Raw genomic sequence first — 17,555 nt, 5'->3', positions numbered from 1 at the left:
TCCAGGCAGCGACAGAGAATAGCATGCTCAAGTTTCTTGAATAGGAACAGAAGAAGGGAGACAGGGTGATAGTTGGGATGGGCAGGAGGGGTCCAGCGAAGGATTCTTGAGAAGCGGTTTAACCACCACATGTTTGAAGGCAGCAAATACAGTTGCAGTGAAAAGAGATAGATTGAGAATATGGCATATTGGAGGGATAACACGATGTGAGATGGGGTCGAGTTGAGGGGTAGGAATAGGGTCTGATGGGCATGTAGTAGGTTTGGATGAAAACAGAAGTTGTGCATCTTTACGGTAATGTGGCCTCCAGAACTGCACACAGTACTCCAGATGAGGTCTCACCATGGTTCTATACAATGGCATTATGACTTCCGGCTGACAAAACTTCTACAGATACACCCCATCATCTGCTTTGCCTTAGATGAAGCCTTCTTCACTTGATTGGCAGTTTTCATGTCTGCACTGATAATTACTCCTAAATCTCGTTCTGCTGAAGTCCTAGCTAAGGTCTCACCATTCAAGGTGTAAGTTCTGCATGGGTTTCTGCTACCGAGGTGCATGACCTTATATTTCTTAGCGTTGAAGCCCAGCTGCCATGTCGAGGACCAACGTTCCAATATAAGCAGGTCTTGTGCCATACTATCCTGCAAATTGCATTCGCTTACTATATTACATAGTTTGGAGTCATTGGCGAATAAGGTTATTTTACCTTGAAGCCCTTGAGTCAGATCCCCTATAAATATGTTGAAAAGGAGCAGAACCAAGACTGAGCCCTGCGGTACTCCGCTGGTCACCTCCGATGTTTTAGAGAGAGTACCGTTAACCACCACCCTCTGAAGTCTGCCACTTAGCCAATCATTGACCCATGCAGTTAGTGTCTCTCCTAACCCCATCAATTTCATCTTGCTCAACAGCCTGTGGTGTGGGACGCTATCAAAAGCTTTACTGAAGTCCAGGTACACGATGTCCAGGGATTCTCCCAAGTCCAGGGACTCTCCCAAGTCCAGCATCTGCGCATGCGCATGCTCAAGGCCATCTGGCTCCTGCTCTCTTCGAGATTCTAATGCTTGACCAACTGCTCATGCTCAAGGCCTTCTGGCTCCCACTCTCTCCGAGATTCTAAAGCTTCACCAACCACTTGGAGTATTGTGTTCAGTTTTGGAGACCGTATCTGGCGAAGGACGTAAGAAGACTTGAGGCGGCCCATAGGAGGGCGACGAAAATGATAGGAAGCTTGCGCCAGAAGACGTATGAGGAGAGACTGGAAGCCCTGAATATGTATACCCTAGAGCAGTGTTTTTCAACCTTTTTTGGGCAAAGGCACACTTGTTTCATGAAAAAAATCACGAGGCACACCACCATTAGAAAATGTTAAAAAATTTAACTCTGTGCCTATATTGACTATATATAAAGTAATTCTCTTGAATAGGAATCAAATAAACACAAAGAAAGTATTTTATAATGCTGCCACCGCCACTGGGGAATAGGCTGCCACTGCCGCCATTGGGAACAGGCCGGCACCGAGTTCTCCCTGCTTCTCTTCCCCGCGGGGCCGACCAACTCTTGCCACCCGTCGTCAATTCTAACGTCGGAGAGGACGTTCTAGGCCAGCCAGGCAGCGATTGGCTGGCCCAGAACATCCTCTCCGACGTCAGAATTGACGCGAGTGGCGAGAGTTGGCCGGCCCCACAGGGAAAAGCAGGGAGAACTTGGTGCCGGCCTGTTCCCGATGGCGGCGGTGGCACTCAAGTGGCTAAAGAGCCGCAGTTTGCCGGCCTAGGGACAACACTGGAGGGTGGCCAGCTGTGCACCCCCTTGGACGTACACCCGGGATGGGGCAGACCACCCCCCCACCCTGGTATGCCACTATCTGTACCTCACTCCCTCCCTATGACCAAAAATTCTCCTTTCTTCTATTCCCCGTGTACACAACCATCTCTTTCCCTCCCTTCCTCTCTCCAAAGTCCATGCCTTCTGTGTCCAAACACTCATTCCCTCCCCCACCTCAGCATCTCTTTCCCTCCCTTCCTCTCTCCCAAGTCCATTTCTTCTGTGTCCAAAAACGCATTCCCTCCCCCACCTCAGCATCTCTTTCCCTCCCTTTCTCTCTCCCAAGTCCATTTCTTCTGTGTCCAAAAACGCATTCCCTCCACCACCTCAGCATCTCTTTCCCTCCCTTCCTCTCTCCCAAGTTCATGCCTTGTGTCCAAAACGCACTCCCTCCCCCCTTTTGTGTTCCGTGTTTGCCTCCCAGCCCATCTTTGCAACTTTCTCAGCAAAACGAAGCTCAAGCCGCGAGGCTTGTCTTCTGCTTCCTGCCTGCCCTGCCGCGCACAAATAGCCGAATGGAAGTATTCTCCGACGTCAGCGCTGACGTCGGAGGGCAGGCTTTGCTTAAGCCTTCCTTCCGACGTCAGTGCTGACATCGGGGAACGCTTGCAACGGCTATATGTTAGCTGCAGGGCAGGCAGGAACAGAAGATGAGCCCGGGCCCCCTGTCAGCTCCGGGCCCCTGAATGCAGGACTGGTGGTACTGCCCTGATGGCGGCCCTGACCGTACGGCACACCAGGCAACATCTCGCGGCACACTAGTGTGCCGCGGAACAGCGGTTGAAAAACACTGCCCTAGAGGAAAGGAGAGACAGGGGAGATATGATTCAGACGTTCAAATACTTGAAGGGTATTAACGTAAAACAAAATCTTTTCCAGAGAAAGGAAAATGGTAAAACCAGAGGACATAATTTGAGGTTGAGGGGGTGGTAGATTCAGGGGCAATGTTAGGAAATTCTACTTTACGGAGAGGGTAGTGGATGCCTGGAATGCGCTCCCGAGAGAGGTGGTGGAGAGTAAAACTGTGACTGAGTTCAAAGAAGCTTAGGATGAACACAGAAGATTTAGAATCAGAAAATAATATTAAATATTGAACTAAGGCCAGTACTGGGCAGACTTGCACGGTCTGTGTCTGTATATGGCCATTTGGTGGAGGATGGGCAGGGGAGGACTTCAATGGCTGGGAGAGTGTAGATGGGCTGGAGTAAGTCTTAACAGAGATTTCGGTAGTTGGAACCCAAGCACAGTACCGGGTAAAACTTTGGATTCTTGCCCAGAAATAGCTAAGAAGAAAAAATTAAAAAATTTAAATTGAATCAGGTTGGGCAGACTGCATGGACCAGGGGTGCCCAAAACGTCGATCGCGATCTACCGGTCGATCGCAAAGGCAACGCCGGTAGCTCGCAGAGCCAATGTTCTCCCTAGCATTCCCCCGGTCACTGTCTCACCTTTAAAGTAGTGGAATTATGGCAGCCTGCAGAGCGAACGTAGCAGATTGCCGTCAGCCTCTGTAGCACGTACCCTCTGCCACTGTCCCGCCCCCAACGTCAGAGGAGGTGCGGGATCACGGCAGAGGGAACGTGCTACAGAAGCTGATGGCAGCATGCTACGTTCACTCTGCAGGCTGCCGTAATGAACTTTCAACTGTGGTAGGCCCAGAGGGAAGAATGGAGGTGAAGGATCCAGTCTAAGGGAAGCAGCTCGATGATCCAGTCTGAGGGAAGCAGCGTCGGGGTAAAATTGGGCCCGTTGCGAGGGAGATTGCCTTAGAGATGCTGGATCGGGGAGGGGGGGTAGAGAGAAGAGACAAAAGGACCTTGAGGAGGGGCAGGAGAGCAGCCTTGAACAAAAAGGGAGTGGGAAGACAAGGCAGATCCTGGACTGCTAGAGGGCTTAGAGAGGTTGAAACACTCTGAACCGAGGAGAGAGAGAGATGCCAGGCCCTGGGGAGGGGGAAGACAAAGAGAGTGAGAGACACAAAGACCTGGACCAAAGGTGGGAGGACTCAAAATGTTAGCAGAAGGAAGATAGAGAGGGAGAAACCTGAAACAAAGGGGAGGCATAAGAGATGGGGCAGATGTTGGACTATGGGACAGAAGAGACAGAAGCGAGGAGACCCTGAGGAAGAACAAAGAGTTGCAAGATCAGAACAGAGGAGGGTGACATGTTGCCAATAGGGGTGGAGGAGAGAGAAAGAAAAGCTGGAAGGACAGAGAGAGATGTTGGTTGGGGAATGGAGTGAGGTCTGGAGGAGGTGCACTTGATATATATATATATATATAAATAAATATGGGGGTCTTTTACTAAGGCACGCTAGCTGATTTAGTGCGCACTAAATGCTAACGCTAAATCGGCTAGCACACCACAGTATAAGAAGGGGTATATGTTTATTTATTGTTGGTAGATCATTTTGACTTGGTCATTTTAAAAGTAGCTCGCAAGCCAAAAAAGTGTGGGCACCCCTGGGATGGACCATTTGGGTCTTTATCTGCCGTCATCTACTATGTTACTATGTTATTATGCTCATGCTCAACGCCTTCTGGCTCCCGCTCTCTCCGAGATTCTAAAGCTTGACCAACTGCACATGCTCAAGGCCTTCTGGTTCCCGCTTTCTCCGAGATTCTAATGAGATCCTCAGGTTTCTCTGAGAATCTCATTAGAATCTCAGAGAGAGCGGGAGCCAGAAGGCCTTGAGCATGCGCAGATGCTCAAAGCCCAGCGGAGATCACCAGTATGCTCCTTCGACATTGGCATGTCCTGTGAGTTGGTGCTGCGTGCCGGTGCCCGATCGCAGTAAGGCAGGCAAATGGGTGATGCCGGTTCTTGGGGGTGTGGTAGAAGCACGTCAGTGGCCTTAGGGGGGGTGTCTTTTTGGAATATGGTGGGGTGGAATGTTAGGGATGTAAGCGCGCCAGTGACCTGGGGGGTCTTTTTGGGATGGGGTGGGGTGGAAGCGCCAGTGGCCTCAGGGAGTGGTGGACTTTTTGGGATGTGGAATGAATCACCCGCGTTGCCATTCATTCCTATGGGGAAAGTTACTTTGATATACAAGTAATTTGGTTTACTAACATGCTTCTGGAACGAATTATGCTCATAAACCAAGGTTCCACTGTATTAATAAATGGTGTATTTTCAGCTGCGATTGAAGGTGTCAATATATGATGGGAGACCGTCAATTGCTATTTTTTCACTGATGTGATCAACTGAATGTGAATTATTTATTAATAATTGAAGGAGCATACTGGTGATCTCCGCTGGGCTTTGAGCATCTGCGCATGCTCAAGGCCTTCTGGCTCCCGCTCTCTCTGAGATTCTAATGAGATTCTCAGAGAAACCTGAGGATCTCATTAGAACATAACATTAATTTTGAGCATCAATATATTTTTGTTTTGCTGTGTGATTTTTTTTCCCCCTTTCTCCATTTACTTTTTGGCTTTATAAAGTCTCAATATTTTTAACAAAAATGTAAAATGATCTCTTACCCAGAGACATCAGGGTCTCATAATTCTCTGCCATCACCTCTCTGTAAAGCTCTTTCTGCTCTTCATTTAAATACTCCCACTCCTCCTGGGAGAAAGAGATAAAGATGTCTTCTAATGTCACCGGCATCTGAAACACAAACCAGAAACACACTCAGCATCTATCACAGGGGTGCCCAACAGGTCGATCGCGATAGACCAGTAGATCGCCAAGGCAAAGTGAGTCGTACGCAGAGCCCATCCCGGGCTCCGTGATACACTCACTTTGCCTTGGCGATCTACCGGGCCAATCAGCTTTCCTCTCCTCGACGTCAATTCTGCTGTCAGAGAGGAAGTTCGGGCCAGTTAATCACTGCCTGGCTGGGCCGGAACTTCCTCTCCGATGGCAGAATTGACGTCGGGGAGAGGAATGCTGGTCGGCCCGACACAGGGAAGCAGGGAGAGCTTGGGGCAGCGGCAGCTTTGGGGTCTGTTACCTGATGGTGGCGGTGGCTTGGGGGCTTGTTACCGGATGGCAGCGGCTTGGGGGCCTGTTCCCCGATGGTGGCGGCAGTGGCTTGGGGGAGGGCAGGGAGAAAGAAAGAAAGGGGGTAGGCTGGGAAACAGAAGGAAAGAAGGGAAACAGAAAAAAAGAAAGGGGGCATGAAGAGAGAAAAAAAAGAAAGGGAGGCAGGGAGAAAGGAAGAAAAAGTTGGGGGAAGTCTGTAGGAGAGGAAACATACAGGCTGAAAGAAAGGAAGAAAGATTGGATGCACAGTCAGAAGAAGAAAGTGCAACCAGAGACTCATGAAATCACTAGACAACAAAGGTAGGAAAAATGACTTTATTTTCAATTTAGTGATCAAAATGTGTCCGTTTTGAGAATTTATATCTGCTGTCTATATTTTGCACTATGGCCCCCTTTTACTAAACTGCAATAGCGGTTTTTCGCGCAGGGAGCCTATGAGCGTTGAGAGCAGCGCGGGTTATTCAGCACAACTCCCTGCGCTAAAAACTGCTATCGTGGTTTAGTACAAAGGGAGGGGGGTATATTTGTCTATTTTGTATGGTTGTTACTGAGGTGACAGTGCATAGAGTCATCTGCTTTGACCTCTTTAAAAAAAACCCAGAATAGGAATGATAATTAACATTTTCTCAGTGTACAGTGTGCTTTGTGTTTTTTAAAAATGTTATTGTTGGTAGATCATTTTGACTTGGTCATTTTAAAAGTAGCTCGCAAGCCCAAAAAGTGTGGGCACCCCTGCTATAAACTGTCAGGCAATCAGATAAACAATTGCCTGGCACTCGTTTCTAGGAGTAATACCCAATGAAGCACAGAGCTCAGACCTTTGCAATCTTATTGGAAAGAATGAGACCAAAGTATATCTGAAACTTATTTAGTACTAAAAATAAATGTGAGTCTTGTACTTGATGGAGGGAGCAAAATGGAGAGAGGAAGAGATGTACAACTCAGAGATAGCGGGGAGGGGAGATAGGGACAGGTGGAAGGGACAAGGACTCAGGGCCAGAAAGGAGAGGAAGGGAGAGATGTCAGACCTGGCAGAAGTGGCTATAAGGGCAGAAAGGAGAGATGTTGGCCTTGTGGAAGGGAGGGAGAGAAAGAAAAGAGGAAAGAAATCTGGGTTACAAGAGTGGAATAAAGGACGGAGGGTAGATGCTATAAATCAGGGGTGTCCAACCTTTTGGCTTCCCTGGGCCACATTGGCCGAAAAAAATTTTCTGGGGCCATGCAAACGCTGCAACAAGACAGAGGAGGGAGACGGTAAACACCCGGGGGCAGCAGAGGAAAATAATCTAGACGGCTTTAAAGGCCTTCTTAAGAGCCATTTATGAGAATAATCTTTTTATTATGGCAAAAACAATACAAGTTACATGTTCAAAAGACAACTCTGTCCCCGTGGGGTCAAAGTTCTCTTAAAGAAGTCCGATCCCTGATCTGAGGGGGCTCCATTTGAAGCAGAGTGATCATTTGCATTCTCCATTCAGGGCTCCCACGAAGCCAATTCAGCAATCTGACTTTTCTCCCCATAGGAATCTGCCATTTGACATTTCAATCTTCCTCTAGTTCCTACCAGTCAAAATGCAGCCTTTGGTCTCTCCTATATTAATTGCATTTCCTCCCCATCTTCCTTTACTTTAGTCCCATATGTTCTACATTAGATACGTTGTTACTGGTGGTTTTATTCCCATTATATTTTATCTGTAACTCACTCAGAAGTTGAATAAGGGACAGAATCACATTTGAATGAATGAGTGTTGGACCATGAGGTGAGGAGAGGCTGAATGGAAGCCCAGGGCTGCTCCTTAACCCTCCATTGCCCCCTTGGAGTGTGGTGGTAGCATTCCAAGTCCCCTCCCCCATCCCTGCCAGGAAAAGTGGGGGAGGGGGAGACCTACCTGAAAAGAAGCTCCTGCAGCCATTTGGACATTTGGGGCTCTTCCTCTAGACCAGGTTGGTTCTTGGAGTGAGAAGAAACTGGGCACTTGAGGCTCCAGCAGAAGATGGACGACTCTTTCCTTAGTTGAACGGAAACTTTAGCCCATCACTTTTTCCCGCTCCCAGAGAAATTCTAAGTAATGAGCACCAGATGGACCTAAAACTCCTCCTCCTTTCTGCCTTCTCTGTGCTAGGGGGCATAACCTCCCACTCCTATTCCCGCCCCAGGAACCTTTCTGACCAATCAGCACTACAAGGCGCAGAGCCTTCATTGTGAAGCTCCACCTTCTCCCTTGTGACATCACCAGCCTTCTCAGCTCCTCCCCAATTCCTTTCTAATCCTGAGGGAGGAGAATCCCCCCAACAAACACTGGGGCAGCTGCCAACAAGGGATCCTGCACAGGGAGAACCAAGATTGGGAGGTTGTCAGAGTTAGAGAATGATGTGGAGAAAAATGTGTCCCTGTCCCTGAGAGCTCAGTCCCTGTCCCTGCAAACTGTCTGATCCCATCTGCACAAGCCTTGACTAGTTATGATTTTATATTGAACTTATTAAATTATAAAAAGAAACTATTCTGTACAATTGTCATTTTCTAAATCTCACATAATACAGAACAAGGATCAACAAGGGAATGGAGACAGGAGGATTAAGTGACTTGCCCAGGGTCACAGGAAGCAGCACTGGCTGTAGAAGCAGCAGCTCAACCGGTGAGCCACAGCCCTCTCTCACCAATATCCCCTCCACTGAGAAAACTGAACAAGCCACATTATTACCGAATGCTACATAGAAAAATAGTGTATTTTCTCCCTCCCTTTGCTGGCTTCAGTAGTTCATCCCCTTAGTTCAGTATCTTCTCTTTCCCTTCCCTTCTCTCTCCTCTCCCTGCAGGTCCAACATCTCTCGACCTTTCCTCCAGCTCCAGTCTCCCCCAACATGGGTCCAGCAACTCTCTCCCTTCCTTTCCAACTCCAGCTCCCCCCCAACATGGGTCTAGCACCCTGTAGGTCCTGTCCCTCTGTCCCTTCCAGCCCCCCAACATGAGTCCAGCACCCTCCAATCCCTCTGTTCTTTCCAACCCCAGCTACATGGGTCCAGCACCTTCAGCTCCAGCCCCTACCTCCTTTCCACTCAGCCCCCATCTGCCTTCCACTCAACCCCCCAGACCAAGTCCAGCTGTAGTCCGCATCTGTCTTCCACTCAGTGGCTAGTAGGGGGGGGGCAGTCCGCCCCAGGTGTTGTCTTGGTGAGGATGCCAATATCTGTTCCTTCTCTCTGCCCCATTCACCCACACTCCTTCCTTGCCACACACCTTCATTTCCCCCCACCCTATCTCTATCTCTTCGGAGAACAAGCAGCAACTCTAACCTGCTGCTCGTGCCAGCATCGGCTCTCCTTCTGCCATCACTTCTGCACCTAGGACATGATGTCAGAGGGAAGGCCAACACCGATGTGGGCAAGTTTGTGGTGCTGCTCATGGCAGGAAAGATAGAGTTACAATGGAAAGGGGTGCTTGAGTGGCAGGGGGGGGGCGGGGAAGGAGAGGGCGGGGAAAAGAGTGCAGGAGTTGGGCGTCTCGCACCCTTCTTACACCACGGCTTCCACTCAGCCCCTAGACTAGGTCCAGCTCCAGCCCCTTCCACTCAGCCCCAAAACCAGTCCATAGCAGCAGACTTCCCCACACGAGTCCAGCAGCCCTCTCAAGTAGCAGAATCTTCCTCCGCGGGTCCAGCAAACCCCACCATGCTGCAGAATAATCATCTGCGATTCCAAAATAATCATCTGCGATTCCCTCCACGCAGGTCAGCATCTAAACGTTCCTCCTCAAGCCCCCTCTCGGCCCACGCCTGTTTTATCTTTAGCCTCAGCCGCCATGGAGAACAATCTTCAAAGGTCTGCACCGAGGTCTTCAGTCTGCCCAGTCCCTCACTGATGTAGCTTCCAGATTGGACTATAGCAAATCTTTCAACATGGTGCCGCCAAGGCAATTGATAAATAAACTGAATACATGTGGTATGGACACTAAAGTGACAAACTGGAGTAAAAGCATTTCTCCTAGGACAAGCAGGATGAGTCAGCCACATATGGGTGTTGTCCCAACACCTCCCAATTTGCGGATAAGCTCTCCAATAGCTCAGAGAGATTTTTTTTTTTTTTTTTTCTCTGAGCACGTGCAGTGCCCGGGCCCCACTGGGCATGCCCGAGCCCTACCCATTTTCCCCTGCTTCCCCCTAATCCCCAGTCTTTAGTTTCCGCCCGTTCCCATCGGTTGGATTTTTCTACAGCTCTCCATTACAACTTTTCTACTCATCAACTTGAAGATGCCTGAATCATCTAAAGAAACAACTGGGATGCAGGAGGAGGATGAACACACTGGATCCTCATGAATTGTGCGCTCGAGGTTTCCGTGTGGCTTGCATTGTGCGCACATGTCACCACGTGCACGCAAGCTAAGGAAGAGGGCACTGAGAGACTTCATGAAGAGAAGTGAGGCCCGAGATTCTCCCTCCAGCAGCCATCCTCATCGGAGCGTAGCAGCGGGGGATCCACAGACGAATCCGGTGAGGAGCCTCCAGGACGTCCTGGCTCAGTCAACCCCCCCCGACTGCAACTTGCCCGGTCGAGAAATCTCTCCCGGAAGTCCTGCATGCTGTCGCTAGCCGTCGGCCCCTGCAGGAAGCCGATAGGAGTCTCACCAGACCGAGAGATCTCTCCAGGAGTTCCTGCATATTGCTGCTGACAGCCAGCCTCCGCAGGGCATGAAGAGAAGTGAGGCCCGAGAATCTTCCTCCAGCAGCCATCCTCATCAGAATACAGCAGCGGGGGATCCACATGCTACAGTGGCAAGGAGCCTCCAGGATGCCCTGGCTCAGCTAATCCCCCCGCCTGCACTTGGCCCGGTAGAGAAATATCTCCCGGAGTCCCTGCATGTTGCCGCTTTGAACCAACCTCTGCAGGGCAGCCCATAGGAGTCTCGCCAGACCGAGAGATCTCTCCAGGAATCCCTGCACGTGCCATTTTCAGCCATCCTATGCAGGGCAGCCGATAGGAGTCTTGCATGCTGCTGCGTAAATCCACGGCCTCTGCAAGCAACAGATCGGGGCTTTCACCCTCCAGACGGCATGCTGCCTCTTACAGCCGGCCTCTGAAGGGAGCCGATTGGGGTTCAAAGGTAAGTCCTATCTGCTTGTTTTTGGGAAAACCTCTGATAACCTGTTGCAGCCCCGAGGGCTCTGCCCCACCCTCCTCCCAATCTGAATTTAAGGAGAAAGAATCTCCCATGCTTCTTTCCCTTGGAGGGGACCTGCAGACCTCTCCCCCCAGTAGGAGACATGCTGCCCCAGAGTTCAGCTTATAAAGGACATGCTGGAAAAAAAAAAAAAAAAAACCAACTCGATGTTTCTTTCCCTCTTTGGGTCCTGCAGAGTCTACAATTCACACCTTTCCCCCTCCCCCTCTCAGGTTGGGAAGGAGTCTGCCTTTCTCAGCAGGGTGCTGATATCTTTAGAGATGCAGCATGTCAGACCATGCCTCTCCAAGGGTGGGGGCTTGAAACTCCTCAGTCTAAAAAGCTGTTTGCTCTTCATAAAACCTAGGCAGAGTGTTTTTCCAGCTAGCATGAGGGACTCTGTACTATTCATGATTTCTATAGCACTGAAAGGCATATGCAGCGCTGTACAGTTTAATATACAATAGGCAGTACAGCAGGAGAAGCCCACTCAAGAGGCATTATCACTCCTCTTTCTCTGCCTCCAGGCACAGTGGGAAACGCAGCCAGGAGCACTGGCACAGATGAAGGGGTGCATCCTGCCCCCTCTCTGCAGGCTCTCCCCCCCTCTCAAGAAGGACAGAGAAGGGTGGTGGGGTACATGGAGCCACCCAACCAGTCAAGTGGAGCAGCACATGAACCTGCGAACCACCAGGGGTGGGACCAGCAGCCACAGTTAATCCTCCTGCTGACCCACTCCTCTCTCAGCGGGCTACACTCCCCACAATGCCCCCCTTTAGAGGGAGCCATGCACAACAACATGGCGCGGTTCAGCGGCAGGCCATGCACCCAAGCAACGGAGGAACAAGCTACACACCAGCCTCCAGCCACGCCCCGAGTCACCACCCACAAAAAATAAATACATATTTACTTAAAAAAAATAAATAAAAAAATAAAAATAAACCCACAAACGAGGACTCACCCCAAGTCCCTCCAGAAACTCACAGCCTTTCTCAAGATCCACGTGGGTGGACAACAAGTATCCAAGACAGAGTACTACAAGGCCTGAACTACCAGTACCAGTACTTCACGCAGGCAGTGGCGATTCCAGTCCACAAGAACCTCCTGGACTGCAGAGACAAGATTTGGCTGACTCCCTCCTCAGGGCAACCAACATCAAGGAGACTGGGATTGAAGTACCAGATCTTTCCAGCCCAGGGATTCGACAACCCGCAGCAGCCATACATGGACATTGCGGTAGCTTAAGAGAAACAGGGCAGCACGACCCCCCCCCCCTCCAACCCCCGTCAGGGAAGGACCTGAAAAACCCTGGTTTCCACGGGGAAAAAGACCTTCGAGGGCGCAATGCTGAGCGCACGAATTGCTGCGCTCCAGTTCCAGATGCGGCTTTATCAGGAGGCCAGTGAGAGGAAATAAATAAATAAAATAAAATAGAGACTCCAGCTCACAACTGAGCCAGTCCACACTGGCAGCAGTCTGTGCCCCAGCACTCGCAACAGTAACATAACTGCTACGCAAACAAGCACCGCCCGAGGGGCAGGGGCATCCAAGGGCAGCCCTCCCCCCAAGACAAAAACAGAACCTTGACCACCCTCCGGCCCAGCAGGATCAGATTGTCTGCGAAGGCTTGGCCCAGGATCACCATCGACCAGTGGGCCCTCAGCATCATCAAGCAGGGATTCCGAATTCGTCTCCACTCCCGCCCCCCCCCCCCCGAGTGGGCGGGGCACCCTCCATCTGACGACCCAACTTTCCTGCAGCAAGGAGAGGACCTGCTTCGGCAGAATCAATAGAGGCGGTGACGAACAGAGGAGATCACCAAGGGGTTTCTACTCCAGGAACCCCCGCGTCACCATGGACAAGGACAACGCTCGTCCCTGGATCTCGGTAAGCTCAACAGATGCATACACAAGGTCCAGATGCACTCTCTGGGTACAGTCTTGGCCCTGTTAAAGCCCGAGTATTGGCTAGTATCCCATGCACCCAGCCCACAGGAGGCATCGTCGCTTCTAAAGCCAAGACAGACGCCTCCAGTACAAGGTCCTGCCCCTTGGACTCTCAACGGCTCCAAGAGCGTTCACAAAGTGCGTGGCAGTGGCACATCCTCGCCTTCAAGGGGTGCGCTTCCTATCTTACCTCGACAGCTGGCAGCCCCGTCAACCACCATAACCCTCCTCCAAGAACTGGGGTTCCTCATCAACTACATGAAATCCCACCTGATACCCACCCAGGGGATATCGTTCATCTGGGCAGTCATCGACACCACGCAGACCAAGGACGTCCTACGGGACTACCAGATTGACGCCATGACATCCCTGGCACAGTGCATCCCTGCCAGCACGCTCCGTTCTTTGTTGTGCAGCACACCAGACTACTCATGTGATCCCTGAAAGGGCACCTCAGACGTCACTGGGACCAGTGTAACCAACCTCTGACCACCCACCCACTGGAGCTCAGGGCCTTAGGGAATGCCCTCGAAACCTTCAAACAGGCAGGGCAGTCCTCACCCAAACAGAAAACCAGGTGGCCTCGCACTATATCAGCAAACAGGGAGGGACAGGGTCAACCTCGCTATGCAAGGAAGCTTGCCACATGTGGGAGTTCTCCGACTCCATTCAATGTGCCATCCAGGCAACTTACCTCCTGTGGGAGCAGAACGACCTGGCAGAAAGACTTAGCCACCAGCTGGATCCTGATGAGTGGTGTCTCAACCCAGCGGCGATGAAGAAGATCTTCAGCACCTGAGGCACACTGAGCATCAACCTGTTTGCAACCGAACCGAACTCAAAATACTTGACCTTCTGCGCAAAGAGATCAACCCATCGCCGTCTCAGCCCCGACGGTCTGTCTGTGAGTTGGAACACCCTAAGTCCTGCAGAAGATTCTTCAGGACAGAGCAATGGTGATCATGATTGCCCTGTTCGGGCTCCTGCAACCATGGTTCCCTTTCCGGCAAGGGATAGCGGTTCACCCACCTCTCCCCGCTCCCGATCAGTGCAGTTCTCATTACCCCCTCCACCACGACCTGCGTTCCTTAGCCCTGACCGCATGGATGATGAGAGGATGAACCTACCACAAGACGTGGAGCACACTCTTATGGCAGCCAGAAGACCTTCAACCAGAAAACGCTATGGGTTGAAAGAGAGAAGGTTCCGCTACCAGTGCACAGACACGCAGCGAGACCCCTACAACTGCCCCATACCGGGCATCCTGCAGTACATACTGAGCTTATCTCAGGGGGATCTAAAACCCACTTTCATCAAGGTCCACCTAAGTGCAATCACAGCATACCACGCTGGCCTAGACAGCAAACCAGTGTCGAGGCATCCAGTAATCACAAAATTTCATGAAGGGACACCACCGCCCGGATGGGACCTCAACTTGGTGCCGCATCTTCTCACCTCGACCCCTTCAAACCTTTGGGGGAGGCAGATCCCGTATTCCTGGCTGGGAAAACCCTGACCATCGTGTCTACCTTCACACTCCCTCATGAGAACAGGGTGGTACCCAGAACCCACCCCCGATTCTTGCCGAAGGTGGCTTCAGCGCGCCTCCCGGCACTCTACATCTCCCCACAGGGAGGCACACTGCCTCCTCAGCAACACCTCTTGGACTGTGTGCGGGCCCTGACTATGCAGCAGATTAGACAAGCCTCAATTGTTCGTCTCCTACGACCAAAACAGACCAGGTCTTCTGGCCACCAAACGCAGGCGCGCGCGCTGGATATAAGAGTGCATCCCCTTCACCTATAGAAAAGCGCAGCATCAACCGCAGGTGGGAGCCAACGCCCACCAGCGCAGAACCATAGCCAACACAACGGCACATCTGCACCACACACCAATAGGGGACATCTGCGATGTAGCCACATGGTCCTCCATGCACACCTTCACCAAGCACAGGTTCCCTCCCGGGAGGGACAGCAACCACTAGCACAGCTTCGACAAACACTGTTCAAGTAGGGTGTTATAGATATTGATTAAGTAGGTCTTCCAGCACTCCTTCCTAGACTGAATGTGGAATAGGCAAGTATGAATTCTCACATGCAAGTACGATTTGTCACTGTTGACCAGTTGGTTTCTCACTGTTCATTGATTGTCATTGACCAATTTCACTGTTCTGTGAGTTAAGTAGGTCTTCCAGAAATCCTGTCTAGTCTGAAGGTGGAATAGGCAAGTATGAATTCTCATATGCAAGTACGAATTGTCACTACTGACCAGTTATAAATTGTCACCGTTGACCAGTTGGTTTTCTCACTGTTCATTGATTGTCATTGACCAGTTTTCGCTGTTCTGTGAGTTAAGTAGGTCTTCCAGCACTCCTGTCTAGTCTGAATGTGGAATAGGCAAGTATGAATTCTCATATGCAAGTACGAATTGTCACTGTTGACCAGTTACGAATTGTCACTGTTGACTAGTTGGTTTTCTCACTGTTCATTGATTGTCATTGACCAGTTTCGCTGTTCTGTGAGTTAAGTAGGTCTTCCAGCACTCCTGTCTAGACTGAATGTGGAATAGGCAAGTATGAATTCTCACAGGCAAGTACGAATTGTCACTTTTGACCAGTTGGTTTCTCACTGTCCATTGATTGTCATTGACCAGTTCACTGTTCTGTGAGTATTATTGCTCAGTTAACACAGCACTTTATCTAAAACCTTGTTTCCACAACTTTACCTGCTTTGCCTGATTACCCTGCCCGGCTCGGCCTCCACAGCCAGGCGAGGGATGCACAAAGTGCTAAGGCGCAGGTCCAGTCGGTACATCCCTCGGCTAGGGAGTCACCCATATGTGGCTGACTCATCCTGCTTGTCCTAGGAGAAAGTGTAGTTACTTACCTGTAACGTAGGTTCTCCGTGGACAGCAGGATAGTCAGCCACACAACCCACCCGCCTCCCCATACGGCCGACCCGGCCACAGCTAGGAACATCCTGGGGATTAGGGGGAAGCAGGGGAAAATGGGTAGGGCTCGGGCATGCCCAGTGGGGCCCGGGCACTGCACGTGCTCAGAGAAAAAAAAAAAAAAAAAATCTCTCTGAGCTATTGGAGAGCTTATCCGCAAATTGGGAGGTGTTGGGACAACACCCATATGTGGCTGACTATCCTGCTGTCCACGGAGAACCTACGTTACAGGTAAGTAACTAAACTTTCCTTCCCTCTTGTGTGCTTTTTGATCCATCTGGATTTCTGTCTTGCCTATGATCCAGTGAGTCTTCTCTACTATCTTCCTGCATGGTATTCTCTGGGTATACCAGTTCCTGAACCATCGACTCTTGGTCAACTGTCGGCTTTCCTATTCTTCCTAGTTTAAAAATGTCTCAATTTCTCTCTTGATGTTGCTTGCAAGTACCCTCATTCCAGCTCCGCTGAGGTGGAGTCCATCCTTCCTGAATAGCTTGCTCTTCCCCCAGAACGTCGTCCAGTTGCGCACGAAGTGGAATCCTTCTTCCTCACACCAGTGCCTCATCCATGCGTTGAATGCTTGCAGCTCCATCTGCCTCTTCTCGTCAGCCCTGAGTACTGGCAGGATCTCCAAGAATGCTTCCCTTGGCGTTGTGGTCTTCAGCTTCCCTCCTAGCATCCGGAACTGGTCCTTCAGTCCTTCCCTGCTGTGCTTCCTGTTGCTCACATTGTTTGTCCCCTCGTGGATCACACCATCGTATCTTCCTCTTCCATGCTGTCAATGATCCTGCCGATGCGGCTCACTATATCTTCTACCTTGGCTCCTGGTAGACAGGTCACCAGCCGATCCTGTCTTCCTCTCACTATGTGGCTGTCGACTTGTCTGATGATGGAGTCCCCCACGACGATTGTTGTCCTCTCTATCTTTTCTGGCCGCTCTAGCCACAGGTCTGAGTCACTGGTGTATGACCATCTCTCCAGCTATAGGTCTGTGTCCTCTGTGTACTTCCATCTTCCCTCATCCTGGCATTGGCTTGCACCAGACTCTTTTTCCTTGTAGTTGTTCTCCAGGTGGTCCTCACTCACTGTAGGTGTATCGTGGCAGCTCCACTGTTGGTGATTTTCCACGGCCTCCCTGTATGCCTGCTTGATGAACTTCTCTAACTCCCTGATTTCTTCCTCAACGGTTTCCTCTGTCATGAAGTTCTCTGCCTCTCTGTCCTCCTCTTCCATTGCTCAAAGTGCTTCTAGTTCCAGTATTCTGCCCTCCAGGAGTCTGACTTGCTTCTTCAGGTCCTCCAGTTCCTCGCATCGAGTGCATACATAAGACCGCCTCCCAGAGGGGAAGTAGTCATACATATGGCAAACGGTGCAGAAAACTGGGTAGCTCATCATCCTGCTTCTGTCTGCTGCATCCATTGCTGTCCGCTTGCCGGTCTGTCGTCTGAAGTGGCTTCTCCTTCTGTAGGAATCTGTGTAACGTCCTTGGTGTTACTGTGAAGTCCTTTTCTTGATTTTACACCTGCTACTCCTGTTGCTTGTGTGTGTCCTCTGTGTCTGCTGTGATTGCCCTCTGCTACTACTGTGTTTGTTTATCTACTGCTTGTTTGGCCCGTTGCCCTTGTTGTACTTCCCGTTGGCCCCTTTGTTCTTCCTTGTGTATTTTGAGGAAAGCCCCTTCTGCGTTC

The 17,555-nt window shown here is 50.7% G+C and overlaps 1 protein-coding gene across 1 annotated transcript in view; it reads right to left on the bottom strand.

The window, feature by feature from the left end:
- LOC117355011 (oocyte zinc finger protein XlCOF6-like) overlaps positions 1-7,816 on the bottom strand; it is a 29,926-nt gene extending 22,110 nt beyond the window's left edge. Inside the window, exons 1-2 of the mRNA XM_033932961.1 lie at positions 7,707-7,816; positions 5,313-5,439 (exon numbers count right to left, since the gene is read on the bottom strand). Of these exons, the coding sequence (XP_033788852.1) occupies positions 5,313-5,439; positions 7,707-7,730 (151 nt within the window). The 5' untranslated portion in view covers positions 7,731-7,816. The remainder of the gene's footprint in view (positions 1-5,312; positions 5,440-7,706) is intronic.
- Positions 7,817-17,555: the final 9,739 nt, after the last annotated feature.

This window comes from Geotrypetes seraphini, chromosome 2 (genome assembly GCF_902459505.1).
Source record: "Geotrypetes seraphini chromosome 2, aGeoSer1.1, whole genome shotgun sequence".
Classification (NCBI taxonomy): Eukaryota; Metazoa; Chordata; class Amphibia; order Gymnophiona; family Dermophiidae; genus Geotrypetes; species Geotrypetes seraphini.
Note: the sequence above shows the minus strand (reverse complement) of the source record. Positions and strands in the feature narration are given on the sequence as shown.